Below are 23,201 nucleotides of genomic sequence, written 5' to 3'. Positions count from 1 at the left end.
TGGACTATCACTCACTGCTGGTAAGACCATGGAATCTTACAGCAGCTTGTGCGGGTAAAAGTTAAGTTCGAAACACTGAGCGCACTGGGATGGTCGAATGTGAGACTTCTGGGACACACACACAGAGTAAAAAAATAGAGCCATCTCTTTTAATTCACGAGGGTAAGTAACACATTCTACGACTGTGCCTCGCCTCAGAGGAAAAGAACATTTTGCACCCAACTAGCCCTTTATAGCTATTTGACTTCTTGTAATGAAGTTTTATAAATCTTTTTGAGTGAGATTTTACAATTTCGTGACAGATTAGACTTCTCCTGGTCACAATGTTCAGGTCAACAAGATATAACATCTTTAAAAAAAAATATTTTTTTGTGGTCAATGACAGGGACAACTGACGCTCTTTGAAGACGACGCTTACTTTACAATCCATGCAGTCGTTTGACAGACGATTAAAACAGTTATCTCTACTTTGGCATATCATGCAACTACGCTCCATCCCAGACTTATCGTTCTTTCCTCTTCGTGCTTCAGACCCCTTGGGTATTGTAAGGTAGATAGGGTGATTCTAATGTGTGCACTTCTGTGCAGCAGTGTTTATATCCTTTCAGTATACTGATATCGCAGTGTCATTACATTATTTTTATTGTAAATGTAATCTAGTCCATCTTTATTTAAAATTTTGTCCAGAGGAGAATTATTACAGAAAAGTACCAGCATGGATCAACACAAATAGCGAAACTTAATTTTTCTCTTCTTTTTATACATCTGAGGTGCTCTATCTTTATTTAGTTTTGTCGGATATGGATATCAGAAAGATCTGTTGTATCCTGTTTTAATGAACTGCGATCTTCTGTATTATTAATAGGAAACCTTCATAATAATGGGAGACGACCATCTGTTTGGGATAGAAAGACAGACCACGAAATTTTATCAAGATAAGCTTAGGTTTCATTACGGGCCCAGGACCATAGATTTGCAATGTCCTATCAACAAAATCCACTACATTAAAATGAACATGTTGACCTGTTGACCTGACAGATAAGAAACACTACAGTGGTGGATTTTGCTTTTGTGGCATAATTGTACTGAAACCCTATTAGTGGCAAAAGGGGATGAGGCTGTTAAAGCAGCAGTAACCTTGAATACTAAATATCAAAATGGCAGACCAACAAATTTAAGAGGGGCGAGTTGTCATTCACAGAGCTGGTTAGAACGTTAGTGTGAGACAGTCATAAAGAACTGTATGCACATATATGTACAAGTATATGCATATTTTTATGTGTAGGTTTATGTGTACGTGCAAATCAAAGTGTGAAGTGTGTGCATAGATAGGTGTGCATGGCAATTACTTTTCTATTTTCACTTCAGCAATGACCATGGTGAGAAATAAAGAAGTAAAGTGCAAAGTCTATACAGACAGCCTGATGGGTTCCCACAATCCCTCACACACGCACAAGAGAGAGAGAAAGGCTTTTACACGGGTTCACTCAGATTTATCCCGTTTAAAAGAGAACTCACATCAAAAGAGCGAGCATACATTTAATAAACAATTGATGTTTTACTATTTTAGAAGTCCCTACTCATGCAAAGCATTAGTCATCAGTTCTTGTGTCTGCATCCTAACATTTCGATTGACAGGAGAACGTTTTTTTTCTGAAATCTGCTTTCTGGGGCCAGCCAGCAGCAAGACTGTCTCTGCCGACTATAAAAGAAGTAAACGCTCGACACGTTTTCTTCCTTTGATCGAGAGGGTGACGAGGACAGACAGGTGGTGTAGCCATGTCAGTGGCCGGCGTCATAACGGTGGCTTTGTGCTGTCTGAGAGTTGCCCACGCCTACCTGACGATCAGCCTTAATGGAACATGGACGGTATCTAACCAGAACATAGGTAAGAGAGTTACTTTTCATCCAAATCTTACACTATAGACAATTCTAAGTTTTCACCTGATATCACATGATCTCTCCATTGGTTTTCGAGATGACAAAGGTTCATAATCCATAAAATGTCTCGCTTAATAGGAATCTCAGCAGATTAAAGTGATCTAACCCTTGACACCTGAGAACACCCGTGGTGACGGTTTGTCCGATGTTGCAGGCCTGTCGGTACCTGGGCAGGTTCCAGGCAGCGTGCACACGGCGCTGATGGCCAACGACGCCATAGCCGACCCGCTGTACAGGGACAATGACGTCAAGCTCACTTGGATCGGGAACGTGAACTGGACCTACAGCAGAGACTTCGAGGGTTGGTGTGATATCTGTTGTTGATCATGCATGAAAATTAGTCAGGAGACGTCTCGCATTGCATTCTCCTTTTTTTTTTTTTTCTTGTTTTCTTTCCTTTCTTTTACCAAAAACACCAGCAATGAGCGTGAGTCGTACAGATTTAATTTTTTGGTGGCGAAAAAGGGGGACAATATCGTAGGTATGAAAAATATTTGAAGGCTTCTGCACTAACCGCTAATGTGTTCATATGGAAAGAGCAACAACTCTTTATTATTAACGCTAACTTAAGGGAAGCGCCACAAGAAGTGCTCATCATGCTGTGTTGTTCATGTGGCTTATTCTAGTTTTATTCTGTTTTGTAACATTAAACACACCATGACTGATGTTATGTTCCATTTTATCACGTGTTCTCACAGTCAACAATTCCGTGCTGAAGTCTCAGGCTATCCAATTGGTTGCCGAGGGCTTGGACACCATCGCAACTGTGTACATCAACGGCATCATGGTTGGCAAGTCGGACAACATGTTCGTTAAATACACTTTTGATGTCAAGTCTGCCCTAAAGGTAAGAGCTAGTACTCAACGTACATATTTGATCTCGACTCCTCCTGTCACATTTGTCACGCTGAACCACTTATCTTCACTGAACATACGGCAGCTAGGATACAGCTCAAATTAAATGTCTGCATTATGTTTCCCACTTAGGCTCCCCGTGTGACAACTACTCATATTTAAAAACACAGCCACATCTCGACAGTTATTTTATTTTGTAAGCTTCGCGTTGAGGGATAGGGTAAATAAAAAATGGGAGAGACGCTTTAACTTATCTTACTAAGAATATAGATTAATAAAACAAACCAAACTTCAAATGTCAGGATAGATAATAAAGACAATGCAACTGTGGGGCTATGCCACCAGTACAGTAGGTCACCGACCGCTGCAGACGTGGCAGACTTCCAGAGCTCGAGAGCAAGGAGTTCTAGCTTGAGAGATAGCAGTGGCAAAAAAAAAAAAACCAAAAAAAAAAACCATCACGTACAGCCTCCACCAATACTGACCTTCCTCATCCTTTCATGCTCATACCCTACCTCATCTACACTCTCCTCATCTTTTCTCACCCATATTATCGTGATCTTGCTGATCGGGCAATATAAGAAGTAACTGTTTTTCGTATTTTGATGACCACAGCCTTTAAACAACTCCATCGTAGTCAGTTTCCAGTCTGCTGTGGATTACGCAGCCAAACAGGCCGCCCAGTCTCAGTACCCGATTCCACCCGTTTGTCCCTCCGCGGTGCAGAACGGCCAGTGCCACGTCAACTTTATCCGCAAAGAGCAGTGCTCCTTCTCGTGGGACTGGGGACCCTCCTTTCCCACCCAAGGAATATGGTAGGTGATCAGACCTTTCTTCACTAAGACCTCTTTAAAAATATCCCAGAGACAAGCAGAGGGTCTCATTATTCTAACCCTTGACATCCAATTCAAATTTTATAACTCACGTGTGTATGTGTGTGTGGGATGGGTGAGTGGGTGCGTGTATACAGCAGCAACAATTCGGATTCGTTCACCTTCTGAAATCATGGCACTTACAACCCTCTCATAATTCGTTCTCCAGGAAGTCCATCTATTTGACAGCCTTTGATTCGAGTATTATTGAAGAAGTCACGGTTGACCACTTTGAAGGTTTGTAATTTGTAAACTTGTCTAATGATGTCCTGGCTCTGTAGCACCCCGTCACTTTGAATATTGCTCCACATTATGAAAGCTATTGTACACCTGGAGTAATGACCTATACATCAGGAAATGTCGAGTCGTATCTTATTAATCTTCAAGTCAGGCATTGTCAAGCCCTTCCTCATCATCCTGTATGTCAGGTTGCACTATGGGTCTTCAGGTAGCGACGGGTGGACACTGGAGGTACGCGTCTTCTTTAACTTGGCCACTAACACCAGCGGCATCGGAGGGATGGTCGAACTGCAGATCCTGGAGGTCAACGGTAGCGAGCCTGGAAATATGGTGCTGTCGTCGTCTCAGGCCGTGATGTTGTCGTCCTTCAGTAGGACCCTCAGCCTCAACATCACCCTTCCTAAGGTATTCACAAGCGGATTCCCCCTTTTCCCCCTTCCAAGTTGTGAAAGTCTGGACAGAAAGTGATTTCACCATTTTGGTAGCTTCAGCCCCTTTCACTTCTCGTCTGTTGACAGGACTATCCCATCAAACGATGGTGGCCTAACGGCTACGGCAACCAGAGTTTGTATGACGTCATCGTGACGTATACGTCCACCGTAACAGGCGAGGTGACGACCAAAGTTCGGCGTATTGGGTTCCGCACCGTGGAACTGGTCCAAACCAACGTGTCCAGAGACCCGTTACAAGGTGCAGCTGAGTGAATAACGAGTTAATCTGCATTTCTTGGGTGGCGAACTTTGACCGATACTGTGAAACCAGCTGTAGATCAGTGTGACCTTTGACCGCTGAGCTTTCTATACTCTGAGTATCAAGGAAGCCGTTATTTGAAATTTTGAGAAGGGTCTGCGGTTCAGATACTCTCCTCATGAATTCGCCTTATCATCATCGTCGTCGTCGTCTTCATCAATTATTATCATCACATCATCATCGTGATCATTGTCGTCATCATTATCCTTATTTCTCAGCATACAACCGTAAAAGATTATGCCGATCCATTTATAGGCTTGACGTTCTACTTCCGCATCAACGGACTTCCGGTGTTCCTCAAGGGCACTAACTGGATTCCGGCAGACAGCTTCCAAGAACGCATCACCAAGGACAGGCTGCGCATCTTGTTGCAGTCGGCGGCGGACGCCCACATCAACAGCATGAGGGTCTGGGGCGGAGGGGTAAGAGCAGTCAGAATTGATAACCCTCCCTCCCCCAACAGAGGGACCGTTATTGTAAATAAATTGTAAATAACCCCATTTTATACAGAATTTATAAAGCAGTGAAGATTAAATACTTTAAAGCGAATACTAATTGTAAGGATTACTTGTTTTAGTTTGTTTCTGCTTTGGTTAAACATTCCATCGGTTGTTTTATTGTGTGAAATATGTCTCTGGTGTTAACCTGTAACCAGTCTCTCACCAATTTGCTGTGACACAGGTGTACGAGTCTGAAGATTTCTACGACCTGACTGACGAACTGGGCATCATGATCTGGCAAGATCTCATGTTCTCTGACGCATTGTATCCATCTAATCCCGACTTTCTTAACTCCGTTACTCAGGAAATACAATATCAGGTAAATCGACCATCTTTTTTTCGCTGTCTCTGCTTGAGAGGCAGATGAAAACTCTTTCATTAAATTTGTCTTTCTCATTTCTCATCATTGCTCACCTCTTTATGTTGGAAATTCTAGGAGCTTACTATTATCATTGTGTCCGTTCGTTGACCTTCTTCCAATAATTCCGTTCAGAAATATCTTATGGAGTTCTTCCGGCCTTCTTAATGTAGTTGTCCTTACAGATGGTGTTTGTTACAGACCAGGAGACTCATGCACCGCCCATCCATCCTTCTCTGGTCAGGCAACAATGAGAACGAAGGAATTTTAACCCAGTGAGCTCGACCCTACAAAGATTCTCAATGAAAATAATTTCATTCGGTTTTTTTTTTTAGGACTTCGCTTAGGTATGATCTATGCCGATACGGCCTTTGTCCTCATGTCATTGAGACCATTAAAAAAATTTTATAAAGAGGTACATGTACAGATCATGGATTTTTAATTACCTATATCTCATATGACACAGCTAAATTATGTAGAATAAATTTTAAGATTAAAATTTTCATTCAGCTGTGTAATGAAAATGTGTGGGTATTAGGCGTAGGAGTGCCCCTAACTATGAACTCTACTACGACGACTACATCAAGCTGTACATCGACACAGTGATGACGGTCCTTCAGCAGGAAAATCCACGGCGCCAGTTCGTCCCCTCCAGTCCCAGCGATGGCGCTGAGACAGTGAAGGAGGGTTACGTTGCTCAGAACCCCTACAGCGACCTCTACGGAGACGGTAAGAGTAGTTTCTGGACAGACCTTTGGATGAGAAACCATTGCCAAAACTTTACTGGGAAGTCACAAGCGGTTGGGAAATCGTAGTACCTATAACATTCAGGCATGAATCTGGCTGATCACCATTTTCTCGTCGTCTACAGTCCACTTCTACGACTACAACATGGACCAGTGGAAGCCGGACGGTTTTCCGATCCCTCGGATGACGACAGAGTTCGGCCTGCAGTCGTGGTGCAACTTCGACACTCTTCTCGATGTCTTTGAAGAGGAGGACCTGAGTTACTACTCGGATCAGGCTGTCCACAGAGAACATCATCAAGGAGGTGAGAGCCCGCTCTCTCAAACGTTTGCACACGACAGAGAGTCATTATCAAAAAGTTTTTTAAAGTACTCTAGGTCTGAAATCATAGGAACAATCATTTAAAATTTGTTATTCTATCATTAGAAATTATCTCTTCCCCAATGTGTTCATATCCCCTGTGAAAACTGTATCATCTCTTTCTGTCTAAATGATCGGATGTTTATTACAAAAACCCTCGTGTGCGCTCATTAAAAAGCAGACAAAATAATTTTCATGGCTATATTATTTGTGACAAAGCCTCAACAACGATGTGTAACACGTGTCACTGTCCATTTTACAGGGCTAGCCCAAATGGCTAACGAGACCTTTCGGCACCTAAACACACCTCAAGATGATAACCCAGTGCAGCTCTTTAAAAGTTTAATTTACATGACTCAGGTAAAAGCGCCCATACACTCATCTGAAAGCTTAGCCCAACAATCAAAGACAAGAAGTGGGGTGGAGCTGATAATAAATTTAGAAAACCTGTAGAAAATATCTTGATATCTCTGCTTTATATTTATCAGCAATAAATTCTAAAATAAAGCTGTGCTTATGTTTTATATTTTGATATGAGGTAATCAACGCCATTTGGTTATAACTAAGACAAAACTCTTTATCATGAAAAAATTTGTCAACATCTAGAAAGTGTTATAAGAATTCGTCAAGATGTTATTGGACAGATTTCTAAGAATCTGTTTGGATGAAAGTATTTCTATAACATTATAAATACATAATTGTGTGTGTGTGTTCTCAGATCAGCCAAGCAATGTCCATCAAGACCCAGTCAGAACACTATCGTCGACACCAAAGTGAACTGCTATCCGATGGGCGGGGCCTAACAATGGGCGCCCTCTACTGGCAGCTGAACGACATCTGGCAAGCACCCACCTGGGCATCGATAGGTACCTGCATATATCTTTACCGACAGCTCATTGAAATTCATGACAAACATTTTGTGTGGCAATTATACACAAACTTCCAGTGAAAACAACTATTGCACGCTGGTGTAATTATTCTCTTATTATCTTTCAAAAACAAGAAAGTGAAGAAAAAAGAAACATTTTTTATTAGTTAATATTCAAGACCGAAATTTCATTTCCACTCGAAAACATGAAAATGTTTTTATTAAAATGCTCTCTTATTATTTTTCTAACGTTCTTTATTAGATTACGAGGAAGTTTAAAACTAATCCAGATGACAAGTCGTCTGGTTTTAATTAAAAACAAATACAGTGGTACCTCGACATACGAGTTTAATTCGTTCCGTAACCTTGCTCGTATGTCAAATTGCTCGTATCTCAAAGCAATTTTTCCCATTGAAATTCATTGAAATGCCATTAATCCGTTCCAGCTCCCAAAACACCACCTCAGTTGTTTTTGTTAAGTGTTTTTGAATAAGAAAAAGTGTATTTACAAGAAGAAACATTTATTTATGAATAACAAATACATATTCTATAAAAACATATTTAATTCTTCGTTTGTGGAAGTGTGTGGGATCTGCTTCAGCAAATCACCGTAAATCGCTCGTGCCTTCTCACACATGATGCTTTGTGTTAAGGTTCCTCCTTGAAGCTGCTTCTCTGTCACCCACACAATCAATAGTTTCTCCATCTTTTCCTGGAGAGAAGTCCGGAGCTTAGAAATTATTGTAACGCCCCTAGCTGGCGTTGTACCCTTTATCAACTCCTGTTTAAGCTCAGAACATATCATTGATGTGCTACACCCGTACATCCTCGCCAAGTCAATTACTCCCACACTTTGCTCATGTTTTTCTACGATTTCGCGCTTTAATTCAATAGACATCATCTTCTTTTTCGGACCCATGGTTACAAAAATAAATGTGATAATGTTTTGTAAATGTACAAAAAGCAAAAACACGCGAACCCAACTTATCAAAAATATTTCGAAAACGAGGGAAACAAGAACACAGACTGAGGTCTAGTCTGAGGTGGGAGAAACTGTTAGACGCTGCACACGACCCTAATATCCGCCCCGCATGTTGGGGTCGTGTGCAGCGGTGTAGTGTGCGATTCCTCGTATCTCAAATCTTGCTCTTATCTCGAAGCAAAATATCGCTCGCTCGGCGGCTCGTATCTCAAAACACTCGTATGTCAGGGCACTCGTATGTCGAGGTACCACTGTACACAAAAATTCACTAAATAAATACATTGCGTTCATACAGACTACAGCGGAAGATGGAAGATGCTGCATTATTACGCTCTGCGGTTTTTCAATCCCTTAATGGTGTCTCCAGTCCTCAACGGCAGTACACTAGACATCTATGTAGTCATGGACGAAATACCCAGCCGAGAGGTACGGGACCCTGTTACTGGTAATCTCAGGTTTGAACCCTCGCATACATACGAGGACGGGGGTCAGGCTGGTGAGGACCCCGAAGACCTTCTGCGTCTGCAAAGGAGGCTCCGTCAGAGCGGAGTGGTGATGATGAAGATCTACTCTTGGAGCAGCTTTACGCCTTTGTTTACTTGGAGAATTGAATACAGTGTATGTATCTACTTGCCTATCGTTTGAGTTGGAGAGTTTTAAGTGCGTTGAAAACATATGGCAATGAAGGCAAAACAGGGATACGCTACTTTCCAGTCAGATACAAACTTTTTCTGTAAATTTCTCGACTAGTCTAGTTTTGTTTATATGACACTGTTTTAAAGAAGAAAAACATCATCATCATCATCAATCCATCATCAATCCATCATCCATCCATCATCCACCAGTCATCATCAATCATCCATAATCATCATCAATCATCAATCATCATCATCAATCATCATCATTTGAGACCTTACAGAGGAGTTCATGGAGTTCTCGTATGGTTTGCTATGTGAACACAAAAGCGCTAAGGGAGAGAACTCTGTGGGCAGCTGAACACCACAGCGGACAGCGTGTTTCAAGGGGACGTCAGCACGCTGCTGAGCCAGGCTGGCTGTCACAACGGTACCGAGTGCTTCCTGTATGTCCATCTGGATGATGTTGACTACGGCCTCAACAACTGGCTCTCGTTCGCAGAGCTCAAAGACTCCAGTCTACAGAAGGCTGAGGTCACGGTAGGTACTGCTGTCCGTGACACACTGTCACACCTCGTGACATAGTATACTGTCACACCTGCTGTCACCAATCCAATGCTAGTGTTTGTCTATTGTTTGCCACTCTATCAAACATCCAGTGCTTATCACCATAACTGTGACTACACTTTTTAGAACTAACATTTGTCTTTTGACGACTCAATCGTCCCCAAGGATTTATTTTTATGATCCTTGATAATTGCGTAATCACAACGCGACCTCTTCCCTTGTATCCTCACGACTCCATCATCACCCCACGATCTCTTTTCTCTCCACTGATGTCTCTATCATCCTTCGATTTCCTCTTGCTCCAGATCACCGAAGTGACTCAGATTTCCGGCCACACGTTCAGCATCGCCCTCTCCACCACTGCCATCGCTCCCTTCGTCTGGTTGGAGACAGGCCAGGTCATGGGGCGTTTCTCGGACAACGGCTTCCTCCTGCTGCAGCCGGCCACTTCCGTTCTGTTCTACGCATGGCAAGACGTCACTGTGGACATGCTCCGTAACTCTCTCTCTGTCCGGGCTTTGCTCGGCTAATTGAAGGCTAGTCACGTGATCAAGGGTTTCAAACACGTTTCAGATGACAGTCTCGTGATGGTATAACAAATAACAGAATGCAAACACCTGTCTATAAAATGGGAGACATGACAACGTTAGTTTTACACGATGAGGAATTTAAATTAAATATATTTTTTTAATAAACTTGATGCCACGGAATGACTAGTATAATAAAGACTAGCGTTTGTTCAACGGCTGTGAAAATTCCTTTAAGGGCAGCATGTTTGACACGAGTGTGAAGAGCGAAGAGCTTGATGCCAGACTTCATGTGTCTAAAGCATTGCAGGTGTTCTGGAAAGGTGTGCATGCAGGGTCGGACTGCATGCCGACCAACCTGCGTAGATGCATAGTCGTGGGATTTGAATACTTTTTTTATATTTACATGATGTTTTGCACTTACACCTTACTTTATTTGCGGCTACTTGATTTTTAAAACAAACCACCGTAGTTTCGAATTGTTTAATGGACCCGTTGGTTTCAATTTTTTTTTCTGGTTACAATGATCAACAAGCATGTCTTTGCATCAACAAAACTACTATCAGCGACACTACCACAGTTACAAAAACAGTTTTTAAATCATGTCTCATAGCAACTCCACTGTTTTTACAAGTCGTATTAGGAGTAGGAGTCGGAGTTTTCTGGTTCACCGCTTCGTTTTCCGGACAATGCCGAGTCCACCCGAGTCGCTCCCCGCTGTTAGCTTCTCTCAGCCAATCGTAGAGCGGCCGGAAGTAGTTTAGCAGTGCACTGGCGTCCATGCGGCGAGTCCCGGTCATTTTTTCCAGCAAATCCGGCCACGGGACAGAGGCTCCCTGTCGCAGCATTTCCCTGTAAAGGACAGATCATTCCGTGAGAAATGGTGAAGACATCCGTGCTTCGGGGAAATCATGGTTGTGAGATGGTGACAGTCTTCTAGGCTGTCTAGCTACTCAGACGATTAAATTACACAAGCGCTTAACATTTAGAAACTACTTTCTAGAATTAAAAATTTTATTTCTCATTTATCTTCATTAATACTGTCTTTATTTCCTCTCTCTTCTTTTGTTAAGTGTCCCACCAAAACCTATTCGTGGTCTCTAACAATGTCAAAATTTTCTGAGTGCGACGATAAAGCTCCCAATCGTTATCTTCTGCAAATTTAGTCCAACACAGCTGAAAGTACCATTATATTTCCTACTAGTAAGTTAATTTAGTTTGATTTTCTGTATTGATGGGCTGGCCTGGTGTATCTAGGTGTAGCGAATGACTGGAGGAAGTCTACGTACATTAATTTCTGACCGGCCGCCGACGAGTTGTAGATGTCGCACTGATGGAGCGGGCCTGTGTGGCCTGCCGCTTGACACAGGGCCTGGTGGAACTGGAACTGGAGCACGTGGGCTACAAAGTAACTGCAACAGGACAGATGAATAATTCATAAAGTAATTCTTCTAATAATTCATGCAGCATTTCATATGATAATTTATACAATGCAGTTTGACAAAAGTGTGAGAAACATTTCGAGACAAACTTTTTGGAAAAGTTGGGGAAAGTTTTAAGAAATTAAACTGTAAACAGGACAAAAATAAAGTTTTGAAAAAGGATGCAAGACTCAGATTTTACTTTTCTGAATTAATCTGAAAATTGCCCACGTGACTAAGCTAAGGTAAGAGTTTTAAAAGAACTGGTACATGTGATACCTGATGTAAGGTGAGTTGGCGGGTACATGGAATTTGGCACCCGGATCAAAGTCCGCTTCACTTCGTGAAACAGGCGGCGAAACGCCCTGGTACTGGCATCTACAAGCATTAGAAGGGTATTGTCATTTTAATTCCAGAAATTAAGTTTTTTTCAGGAAATTTGTTGCTCAAAACAAACCGTGTAGATTGTTTTCAGAGAACACGATACTAAGAAATATAACCGTTTGATATCCAATATAAAGGATTAATGAATGTGGACAAAGAATGATAGAGAGACAGGGAGAGAGTTTCGAGGCGTTACTACAACATGGGAAAAAAATGAATAACAAAAAGAGAGAGGACGTGTTTGCAATGGGCGTGTGCGTGACAGAGAAAGAGGGAACGAGTTTCTGTTACTAAAGCAAATCAATTAAAAAAATAACTAATAAAAAAACAAAGAGAGAAATCCCACCTATACTGCCACCACTTGCTGTTGTAGCTCTCCGGAGTAATCTCTCCTGAAAAGACTCTCCAACGCCATTGGTCAATCAAGTAACCAAAGGGCAGGAAAGCCACCTTGTCCAGCGCCATTTTCATCAAAAAATTGACCTCGTCCACTGGAATATAATATGAATGAGTTTGAATCATCATCATCATCATCATCATCATCATCATCATCAGCATCGTCGTCGTCGTCGTCGTCGTCGTCGCCATCAACTTCATCATCATCAACAGCAGCAGCAGAATCATCATAAGAACTTACATAGCACTGTTGTACAGTCAGACTCAAAGGATTATACAAAACATACGGAAGCGTTTGCTAACTTAAAAATATTCCATGCAACTCTCTCCTAATACACATCGACATCTCAAAGACACATCTACAGTCATCGTAAACAAGATCATCGTAGACAAGCCTACCCAATAAGGACTCAGTATAAATGACTTTTCGTCTTGTTTTGATAAGGGAGACGACGAGAGAGAAGCGATATCAAGACTAACATCATGTGACTCAAATGAGGCAGAGTGTCAAGCGCAAGACGGTTTGTCAAACACAGTCTCAGATGTGCACAGATACTTCTTGACCCCTACAATGTCCTTTTCAGCTGAAACCATGTAGAGAGGATAAATAGCGACAACGAGAAAGAAGGACGACAAACAGCAGACGATGACGGGGTGGAGGGAGAAACGACAACTCATGCCCTCTGAATGCCAAGAAGGATGAACTTATGACCCTGTGGATTTGGCAAAGGACCCCAGACTCCCACCACGTATAAAGTTTTCAACTTTACTCATCCAGACGACCATGAGCAGCCAAATGCAACAGCAGTATGGTGTTTAAACATGCATACATGTATCTTTTGGGCGTAATACAAAACAGAATTTTCTTTATTTTCCAATGCAAGTAATTTGAATCACTGACTGTAGTTATCGGTTCCTTCCGCCAGCAACCCAATTTTCCGGAGATGCCCAGCACTGGCCGCCGACAGAGATATGGTGTCTCCGATAGCTTCGTGGAAACCTGCAACAAGAAGGAAAGCACACACACACACACATACACACACACACATACACACACATACACACACATACACACACAGAGGAAAAAACTAGAGGCTATTCGACCATGTAAGACTTTGAAGAGAATTTTGATTTTGTGGCTGCTAGCAGCATAAGACAAAAGGATTTTCGCATTCGTTTAACACGATTTAATAACAACAGACGGATGCGATTCATCACAAAAAACAATGAGTTTGGTCATGTTGGAAGCTACTTTTGAAAAAAAGATGCAATCAAACCTGGATTAGCTCCATCGCGAAACATTTGAGGTTGGTGTCTGTACTGAAGGAAATACTCGATGTGCCCCATCTCATGGTGGATTGTTAGCAGGTCTTCCATAGTAATGTATGTACACATCTTGATCCTACACACACACGAGAACATGTAAGTGTTCAAACGTATCCTACACTGTATCTGCATCATTTTCTTCTTTTAAAAAAAATATAACAACACTTTTAATAAAATATTTTCCTAATGATCAAGCCACCTCAATGAACTACTTCCGGAGCTACTATTATTACTAAACCAGTAACTAAATTCCCATCCTTTCCGTGGTCATTATCTTTATCAGTAAAGCTGGACACAAAGAGACTCACCTGAAGTCTCGACCATCGTAGAAATCCCAGGCAGAGGCGTGGCAGACGACATCACGGTCAGCCGGCTTCTGCAGCATGGACCCTGCCCAGAAGGTTTCTGGCATGGATTCCAGTCCCAGTGAGACAAAAAACTGTTCGGCAGTTCTGAACATTCTCTCAACCGTGTAGCCCTGTGTACATCAGGAGTAATAGTTTAGTGGGGAACACAGGACACGTATATTCGCCCTCCCCCTTCTCTCCACACCAAAATGAACCTCGAAAACGAAGCAGAACTGTGATGAAGGTATTGCCAATAAGAGTATTTTACACAAAACACTGATTCACTTCTATGTCTGGTCTAGTCTAGTCTAATTTGTGCTGGTCTGGTCCGATCTGGTCTGGTCTGGTCTAGATTGCATTGGAGTGAACTGGACTGGTCTAGATTTACTTTAGTCGTTTTTTTATGATTCGTTTGTATGTTCCTGCGTTCGTTCGCCTTTTAAATGCCCAGGTTTTCAAAAATTGTTTTTCCATGAAAGGTTATAGGCATATATTTTCTCGTAAAGACTGTATATATATATGTGTGTGTGTTAGTAAAGTAACAATTTTAGCGATTCGTTTGCGATGTCGGTGGGGTGGATGCTGGTGGGTGCATAAGGAGAATAGTAATAGGTCGTACTAGTTAAATTGCAGCCAAACAAAGAAAATTGAGCTTCTTTACAAGATATTAAAAGTAATAAGCCTATACAGTTATAGATAAGGAAAGAAATGAGTCTTCGTGATTCACCTGGTCAGTCATGGCTTTAGTAACAGAAATGGCGGTCCTGTTGGGGTAAGGCTGCACTAAGTCATAGATGTTTCCCCACTCCTGAGACCACATGTTACCTGCACAGAAACTTCATTTAGCACCTACATTCATTGGTATCTATGTCTGTTATAACTGTTGTCTTGTGAGTAAAGAGCATCCGGGAAGCCTAGACACCTCTTTCAAGTTCCTTGCCCTTCTTCAACTTGTGGTCCTGAGGCAACGACTTACCATCCCTTCCTAACTAAACCCCTGGATATTTAGTCCTCCACCCGTTCATTTCGCCTCTTAAAGCAACGCTAGAGAATATCAGTAGTATCACATGTACCTGGCCACCCTACAGCAAGCATCTTGCGTGGTCAGGGTCTCGGCTTACCTAAGAGGTGTGCAGGTATGTGTCCCGAGGCCGGAAACCTTTCAGGTCCATAAACGTGCATCAGTTTGCTGCGGACGTAGGCCTGCAGCTGTGTGTACAGCGGCGACAGCTGCTCCAGCAGTCCTTCCAGGTCTGACTGCAAGGTCTCTGATTCGTAGAAAGACCGCCAGTACTCTCCAGTGTCGGCATAACCTTTGTTAGACAGGAAACAAAGGGAATGGAAAAAGTAGAAGTTTTGAAGATAATTTAATCACATGCTCACATAATATCAGGAGTGGACAAGAAGACATATAATTCTACTTTCTTGACAGGAGTCGAAGTCTTACCCAGCTCCCGGACACCCTCGTTGCTAAGGGCAACAAACTGTTGGTACAGGGGCTTGATGGCCGGCCCTGTCGCGTCTCGCCAGCCCTTCCAGACGGCCAAGAGACGGTCGTAGCTTCGGTTGTTGGCGAGTATGTCCTCCAAATCTGAAATAATATTCAACGGAGTCAGTGGACTTCAAAGGGTGCACAATCAAAGGATCACTTTCATTCAAAGGTACACACTCATACAACGGTGGGTACTTTCACTACTTGTGTGTGTGTGTTTTTCTTGCTTGATGTTTGTTGGGACTCACCTGGCTCTAGAGAAAGACAGTGATCTGGCGAATCCAGACACACTTTCCCCGCCCCATAGATGCCTTCCATTTTTGATTGAAGCGTCTCCATCTACACACACATACACACAGAGAGGTGTGTTGATATCTATAAATATAATAATATATAGGAAGACACTGCTCATGATCATGACATAGACATTGCCGATTATCAAAAAAACCACCTTTCCATGCTGTTGTCTCCATTGCAAAGCACAATTTAATTTTTTTCATGATAAGGACAATTAACACGACAGACCTATAATCATAAAAAATAATAGTTTATAAATTAGTTTCCTTGAAACTATTCCAAAGACGCTTTGTTCTGGGCCAGTCGTTTTTTTTTTTTTTCCAATTTTCTTCAACATTTTCTTGACATCAGGGATAGAGAGGAGAAAAAATAAACATACGGACATGACAATACGCATAATAGTGTGTATATCCAAACGTTAGAACAACCACAGTCAAGTCTTTTTAAAACGATTGTAAGTGAACGATCTTTTTCACAATTCGGTATTGGAAACGAAAATATTTCCATTAAGTCAGTATCTGTCATTTATGTGCAGCTCACTAGTTCATTTGCATTTTCCTTTAAGTCAGTAAAAATAGCCTGGAAAAAAAAAACCAGCGCGTGCAAGACGAGGTTACCTCCTCCACCTTGGCCTGGTCCTTAAGAGCACTGGGACCGATGTTCGTCAGCATCTGGAACTGACGTCGCATGGAAGCGTCAGGAATATTCGTCCAGTTTCGCCTCTGCACCTCTGCTGCTTGTTCCCTTTGAAATATTGCCAACTGAGTTGAAGCGTTCACCTGGAAAGTCATGAAAGTCGTTGGAGATTAACAGTATACGTGCACGCCAGTGAGTTCTTAGCACTCACGTATATATGTGTATACTCACGTGCAAGCATAGCAGTTCACTTTAAAATACAGAGAGGAGGAGGAAAGTTAGCGTGAGTCGACAACTCTTAGTGCTTTTATCTGATTATTCTTCTTTAGAATTATCATGTATCATGACTCATCCATTGAAATATTTGAACCTCTGGAAACCACAATGAATGAAAGGGATGAAAGTGTTTTAAAATAAATACATTTTTTTCTTTTCTTCCAAATAAATAAATATATCATTGTGTATTCATGGCCATGTGTGGGATTCTGCTCTCTCGATTAAATCCAATCAAATCTTCCCCTCACCGATCGTTCGGAGGTTTCCTCTGTGATGTTTGTTTCGTAATTCCAATCTGACGTCACTTCCGCCACCCGGTACTGCTGCAACTTCCGGTCATATTCCTTTAGCCAGCGACCGGCGTCTTCCTGCTCCGTCTGTGGACACTCCTCCCGCCACCCTTCCTCGTACCCGGCATTCTCTTTGCTCAGCCAATCAACCAGAGGCTGGAAATACTCGATCAGGGGCCCAGAGTCCATTCGGCGCGTGCCAGTGAGCATCTCCAAGGCCTCTGGCCAAGGCCGCGATGAGCCGAGCTGCAACATCTTGCTGAGTATGGAAAGACCAGAAACAAGAAAATAAAGCCTACTTCACACGGTGCGACAAACTGTAATACAATTTAAATGTCAAAAACTAGTCTTTCGATCTGCAATAGTCAATTTTGGTCGACCAAAAATTCTTATGCTGTCACATGTAAACAGATTGTGGGAAAATCATCGTCTGTAGTTGACTTACAACACTAATGTTTTGAATTAATGACATCCACATTTATTTTTCTGCAAGCGTCTTCTGCTTCTTCTTTTTCGAAAAAAATCAATTCAATTAACTGAATAAAGCTACCGTATAATCTTCTAGATTGTAAGTAATAATACTTAGATACAACCTGATGCCTAGGTACGTAAGTATTAGTACTTTGATGGTAAAAAGTTAACTTACCTCAGGGCTTGTCCTGCTTCTTGCGAACCGTAGAAATCACAGGTGTGCAGTGGCCCTGTGTGTCCTGCTGCCTGACACAGCGCCTTGTAGAACTGGAACTGCAGTACACCGCTCACAAAGTACCTGCAACATCAACAACTGTAGCAACGAACACTAGGCGGTGCATAAGTTATCTGGGGCGATACTTTGGTGTGAACATAAGGCTGCCTCGGTGTTAGCTATGTAACTGTATCATAGTGACTGCCACGAACTGTTTCATCTGAGGTAAGGTGCATGGTCTCACCTGAGGTAAGGTACACTCGCTGCCACGTGGTACTTGGCGCCAGGGTCAAAGTCCTCACTCGAGCGGGCAACAGGAGGTGAAACGCCCTGATACTTACACCTGAGGACAAGAAAGTCAAATCACTCTGTTAATAAATAGGTTCTGGAGTCTCCCGATATGATTCATGGATAAACGGATGCATGGATGGGTGGACGGGTTGAAGTGCCAGTTGCCGGATGTATAAGTAAGTCATGCCCTCATTTCGAATCAATTTACAATATATTTTCGTCTTCAGAAACTTTATTTTATAACCGTGAATTCTCTCCCTGTTAATTTCTTTCATTCAATCTGTATTTAGAATGTTTTCTCTTCCTCCTAATTCCACTTCCCAAACCCCGATCACCCAGTTCTTCATTAGCTCAAAACTGATGTCATACAATAAATGGATTTCAAATATAGACAATTGACTTCTCTTTCGAATTCAACGGCTCCTGCTCTACAAAATTTTATAGAAGTTAAGCAAAAATTTCAAAAAAGCTGTAAGCACAGCCATTGGTCAGCAGCAAACGTTCACATCCTTCCGAAACTAGCATTTCATTGGGTCTTGATCAACCTTATGTCAGTTCTCTGGCCTGTGCCTCCAGGAACATGTGAACGAGGCATGAGCAAACTCACAGAAATCATCTTACAAGACTTAAAAAAATACTTACAAGACTTAAAACTTGCTTCTTACCGTAGTTGCCACCATTTATCATTGTACTCAGATGGAGTTGTCTCCCCTGAAAAGACTCTCCAGCGCCATTGGTCGACCAAGTATCCAAATGGCAGAAACGCGATTTTGTCTAGAGCGATGCTCATCAAATAGTTGATTGTCGTTTCTGAATAATAATAATAATCATCATCATCATCAGCAGCAGCAGCAGCAGCAGCAGCAGTATCAGCATCATCATCAGCAGCAGCAGCAGCAGCAGCAGCAGCAGCAACAGCATCAAGCAGATAAGAAAAGTTTTATTCTTTTAAAAAAATCTACCTATTTCAAAATTTTATTACAATTGTGAACTCTTCATGTTTGTATTTGACGATGGTTCGTGAAAATTTCATAGCCCCTCAGCTATGTTTGAATCAAGTCAGAGGTCACTGACCTTCGTCTTCATCCGCACTGGGCAGCAGCTGCAGCTTGTGTAGGTGACGAGGCGTGGCGACCGACATGGCCAGGGTGTCCCCGATGGCTTCGTGAAAACCTGTCAAAAGTGGGAAGCGACACCATCAACAAGTAGTTAGCGTGGCGACTACCTGCTTTTGCCCATAACCTAATGAACCTGTACAAGGTAGCATGTGCTTCAGTGAGCTTAGAGTTATCTTAGAGTTATCTTAGAGTTATCCCATGGTTCGGTGAGCTTAGAGTTATCCCATGTCTTCTGTCTGATTTGTCTTGTTACAAAACTTGTGTAAGACTATTAACCGAAGAATTTTACTGACTTATTCACATGATGCTAAAAGGAAGGGATGCGCAGGAAACGATGAGCGGTAGCGACAACAGCTTCTGGTATGAATGTTACTGACCGCTGTTAGCGCCCGATTGAAACAGGTAAGGTTGATCTTTGTATTGCAGGTAGTACTGGATGTGACCCATCTCATGGTGAATGGTGATGAGGTCCTCCATCGTGATGTCCGTGCACATCTTAATCCTGAAGACCACCAAAGGCTTCATGTAGAATAATGTTCATTTGAATGAGTGTGTACTAGGCGATGGGTGTTTGTGTGTTTGCGTGCGTGCGCATAACAGTCACCAAAGTTTATTACGAATTGAAAGTTACTTATGGCAAAAAGTTCTAACACACACACACAAACGCACAAACGCACACATACACCAAAAAAACATGGAACTCATGGTAATACTATTTATAGCTATGAGTTTTTAACCCCTGACCATGTAAGTTGCAAGTATTCTTACTTTGTTTCTAAGAAGATCAGCTTGCTAGCAAGGCAGTCATCAATCCAGGTAAGAAAAGACATCCAGAGAATCAGTCAACCAATCGCATTCAACCACTCATTCAGCTGACAGCCAATCAGCGCTAAACGATCTAGCTAGTCATCTGTCGAACCTGAAGTCTTTGCCGTCGCCGAAGTCCCAGGCAGACGCGTGGCAGACGACATCCCTGCCATCATCAGGTTTCTCCATCATCGAATCTCGCCAGAAAGACTGTGGCATGGGTTCCAGGCCGAGAGACACGAAAAACTCTTCCGCCAAAGTAAACATCCTTTCCACTGTAAAACCCTGTAATAATACAACAATACTAAACCAGACTGTGACAGCTAAAGCCTGTACAAATCACACCGTCTGTCCCGTCCTCACCAACAGCTAGTTCACATACTACGGTTCCCCGGGGGGCATTTTTATTTTCTCCGTTCTGATACCGGTGGCTCTCTATTGAAAAAATAAAATACTACGCAGAAGAAATTTCGACAATTTGAGCGAGTATCCTATGAGGGGGCGATGGGGGCGATGCGATAGATGCAGATGACTATGAAGTCGCTCTCACCTGGCGGAGAAGTTCTGGGGTTATGTCTGTCCTACCCTTGTCTTTGAAGGGTCTGAAGAGTTCGTTCAGGCTGCCCCACTCCTGTGCCCACATGTCCCCTGCAGACAAAATATCTTACCTGCTTACAATTAAGAATATATTAACTGCTGCTGGTTTACAAATATTGTTCAAGAATTGAAAGTGAAAATTCTTTCCTTTTTTTTTTCTTTGGTTCCTACTTTAAACATTACATATATATGGGATTCAATGAACTGAAATTGTTTCATGTATTTAATCATTCCTTATAATGGAGATCTATTTTTTAATTATCTCTAAAACTTTAATGGATAAAACATTCATTGGAGTTTATCCTCACTAGAAGCCATCGTGACCGAAATGTTTATTCCTTCACAAACGATTGAGTCTTAAAAATACTTGAATATTATTTAAAACAACTGAGATCAGACTAGTTATTAATTTATACTTAATAAACACTAAACTATTCATGCTAACAAAAATAATCACAACAATTGTCTAGGAAAATAATTAGCTGAAAATAATAAAAACATCCAAAAGCTCATAGACATCTTTCTTTTTAACGACATTGCCCTCAATATCAAAATGCACTGAGTGCCCCTAACATCAAAGCTGTTGTCTTTATAATAGACGGCAGCCTTTGTAAGGGTTTCTTTATTCCTTTTACTCTGTCATTCCCTGACTCTATGCACGGAGTGGCTCACCGAGTAAATGAGCTGGGATGTGACCAGAGTACGGAAACCTGTCCTCGCCATAAATCTCCATCAGCTTGCGGCGCACATAGGCATGCAGCTGCTTGTACAGCGGAGCCAGCTGCGTCAGCAGCTGTTCGACGTCATTTTCCAGCGTTTCCGACTCGTAGGATGAACGCCAGTATGCACCAGAGTCCGCGTACCCTGTAAATACAATACATACGTCAGAGGAGATTTGCTGACGTCAGTCACAGGAAAAATAAGTGACGTTTATTGTGTCTATTTCGTCAGCTTATGCCTCCATTTTATTTCACTTAATGCTGATCAAAACCTTATTTAAGTTTGGCTTGGTTTATTATATTTTTCACGTTTGTCTAACATTTTAAAGAAAGATGTCAGAGGAAGAAAAATGACTGTTACGTGTGACGTACCCAGGGGCTTAACGGCCTCGTTCATGAGTTCCACGAGCTCCACAAAGCCGTCCTTCATCTTGGGCCCTGTGGCGTTACGCCATCCTTGCCACGCCCACAACAACTTGTCATAGTCACGTGACTCTCGTAGCAGCCGCGTCAGGCCTGGAAGTGAAGCAACATCGCATATTGAATTCAGAGAGAAGAAGAGAGAAAGTTTTATTCGTTCAATCAGTCAGTGAATATCATCCAAGTCGCAATGTTTGTCATCATCAGCACAAACGTCACAATAAGTATTCTGTAATAAAAGTCTTGCGATGAACATACCGGGCTCCAGATCGAGGCAGTTGCTGTTATCGTCACACACCTTCGCCTTGCCGTATATGCCTTCGAGAGATGATTGAAGTTCATTGAGCTTTGGGGGGAAAGAAAATCAAAGTAACTTTTATTTTGTTTATTTTTTATTTCATCATCAGAAAAGTCTTTCATTCCACAGCTTTGTCGCACGTGCGCAACGTAAGCAACACCAAAAATAGTGTTGTCATAGTAACCTTTCATTCATCAATTCAAGTAGCATGATGATGATGATGATGAGGAGGAGGAGGAGGCCGTCGTTGCCATAGTTACCCTTTTCAGTTTCGTGGCGTTCTTCATGGCCGAGGTACCTATGTCGCTGGCAAACCGGAACTGACGTACCAAGGAGTCGTCACCAAAGTTTTGCCAGTCGAAACTTTCAGCATCGGCTGCCATGGCTTGTTGCCAGTTGGCGAATAGAAACTGACCCTCATCCTGATGCAAGTATTTTCAACTCATTCAAATGTCTGCTACAAAGCGTCCAAGAAGGTAGAATACCTTTTCACATTATAAAACTTTTATTTACTTATCAGTGAGAGGTGCTCGCAATGCTTAATAAAGTAGGATTCAACATTTTTATTATTGACGAGGCTTTGCCAGCCTCAAGACATGGAGGTGACAAACGTTATGTTTATACTACGATTGTTTACTAGCTTATTTCATAATATTTCACTTGATTAAGTTCAGAGACACATTCTAATGAGTTAAAGGACAAGTGTACTCACTTGTTTCTTCTGGTTGTCGTCTGTGATATTGGTATCATAGTTCCAGGCCAGCTCGTTGAGCTCTCTGACCTTAACCTTTGCCTCTGTGTTGTAGTGGTGAATCCAGCCTCTTGCCAGGCCGATGTCCCGAATCTGTGGACCGTATCCATCACATTTTGTAAAAAAGGGGTCGTCCTTAACATCTTCTTTGATTAGATCGTTGGGGAGTGAGGTGTTAGAGACCGAAATTTTCTTGGAGGACAACATTTTTGTGAGAACGGTGCAAGCTTCTCCCCAAACTGCTTTGCTTTTCCCCCAAACCTCTAAAGCCAAAAACGCAATTGTCAACAAACAAGTGAATAGTTTTCAATGCTGCACACAGGGACTCAAAAAGAAACACTTTCATCAAAAATAAAAGCGCCCACACCACGCGACATCAATACTATTGACTCAAACCTAACCCTTTCGAACGATAACTGAAAATAATAAAAATGGGGGTAAATCATAA

The 23,201-nt window shown here is 42.1% G+C and overlaps 2 protein-coding genes across 3 annotated transcripts in view; one reads left to right on the top strand and one right to left on the bottom strand.

The window, feature by feature from the left end:
* Window positions 1-23: 23 nt before the first annotated feature.
* Window positions 24-10,418, top strand: LOC112556608 (beta-mannosidase-like). Its single transcript, XM_025225761.1, has 18 exons — window positions 24-162; window positions 1,678-1,888; window positions 2,096-2,242; window positions 2,640-2,788; window positions 3,412-3,611; window positions 3,838-3,905; window positions 4,117-4,313; window positions 4,427-4,598; window positions 4,914-5,080; window positions 5,340-5,477; window positions 5,718-5,791; window positions 6,055-6,245; window positions 6,388-6,567; window positions 6,886-6,983; window positions 7,342-7,489; window positions 8,769-9,091; window positions 9,466-9,648; window positions 9,981-10,418. Exons 2-18 carry the CDS (start codon window positions 1,780-1,782, stop codon window positions 10,203-10,205), a joined length of 2,769 nt encoding a protein of 922 aa, XP_025081546.1. The 5' UTR covers window positions 24-162; window positions 1,678-1,779; the 3' UTR covers window positions 10,206-10,418.
* A 252-nt stretch (window positions 10,419-10,670) lies between these two features.
* LOC112557507 (angiotensin-converting enzyme-like) overlaps window positions 10,671-23,201 on the bottom strand; it is a 29,365-nt gene continuing 16,834 nt past the window's right edge. For both annotated transcript variants that reach the window (XM_025227410.1, XM_025227411.1), the window contains exons 26-50: window positions 22,715-22,846; window positions 22,263-22,424; window positions 21,963-22,050; window positions 21,657-21,800; window positions 21,238-21,429; window positions 20,519-20,616; window positions 20,081-20,253; window positions 19,539-19,663; window positions 19,118-19,216; window positions 18,709-18,853; window positions 17,997-18,095; window positions 17,714-17,836; window positions 17,026-17,326; window positions 16,483-16,644; window positions 15,817-15,907; window positions 15,524-15,667; window positions 15,198-15,389; window positions 14,804-14,901; window positions 14,038-14,207; window positions 13,681-13,805; window positions 13,305-13,403; window positions 12,354-12,498; window positions 11,903-12,001; window positions 11,492-11,614; window positions 10,671-11,054 (exon numbers count right to left, since the gene is read on the bottom strand). In XM_025227410.1, coding sequence (XP_025083195.1) covers window positions 10,730-11,054; window positions 11,492-11,614; window positions 11,903-12,001; window positions 12,354-12,498; window positions 13,305-13,403; window positions 13,681-13,805; window positions 14,038-14,207; window positions 14,804-14,901; window positions 15,198-15,389; window positions 15,524-15,667; window positions 15,817-15,907; window positions 16,483-16,644; window positions 17,026-17,326; window positions 17,714-17,836; window positions 17,997-18,095; window positions 18,709-18,853; window positions 19,118-19,216; window positions 19,539-19,663; window positions 20,081-20,253; window positions 20,519-20,616; window positions 21,238-21,429; window positions 21,657-21,800; window positions 21,963-22,050; window positions 22,263-22,424; window positions 22,715-22,846 — 3,654 coding nt within the window. In that variant the 3' untranslated portion in view covers window positions 10,671-10,729. The remainder of the gene's footprint in view (window positions 11,055-11,491; window positions 11,615-11,902; window positions 12,002-12,353; window positions 12,499-13,304; window positions 13,404-13,680; window positions 13,806-14,037; window positions 14,208-14,803; window positions 14,902-15,197; window positions 15,390-15,523; window positions 15,668-15,816; window positions 15,908-16,482; window positions 16,645-17,025; window positions 17,327-17,713; window positions 17,837-17,996; window positions 18,096-18,708; window positions 18,854-19,117; window positions 19,217-19,538; window positions 19,664-20,080; window positions 20,254-20,518; window positions 20,617-21,237; window positions 21,430-21,656; window positions 21,801-21,962; window positions 22,051-22,262; window positions 22,425-22,714; window positions 22,847-23,201) is intronic.

This window comes from Pomacea canaliculata, linkage group LG2 (genome assembly GCF_003073045.1).
Source record: "Pomacea canaliculata isolate SZHN2017 linkage group LG2, ASM307304v1, whole genome shotgun sequence".
Taxonomy (NCBI): Eukaryota; Metazoa; Mollusca; class Gastropoda; order Architaenioglossa; family Ampullariidae; genus Pomacea; species Pomacea canaliculata.
This window is presented reverse-complemented; position numbering and strand designations above follow the sequence as displayed.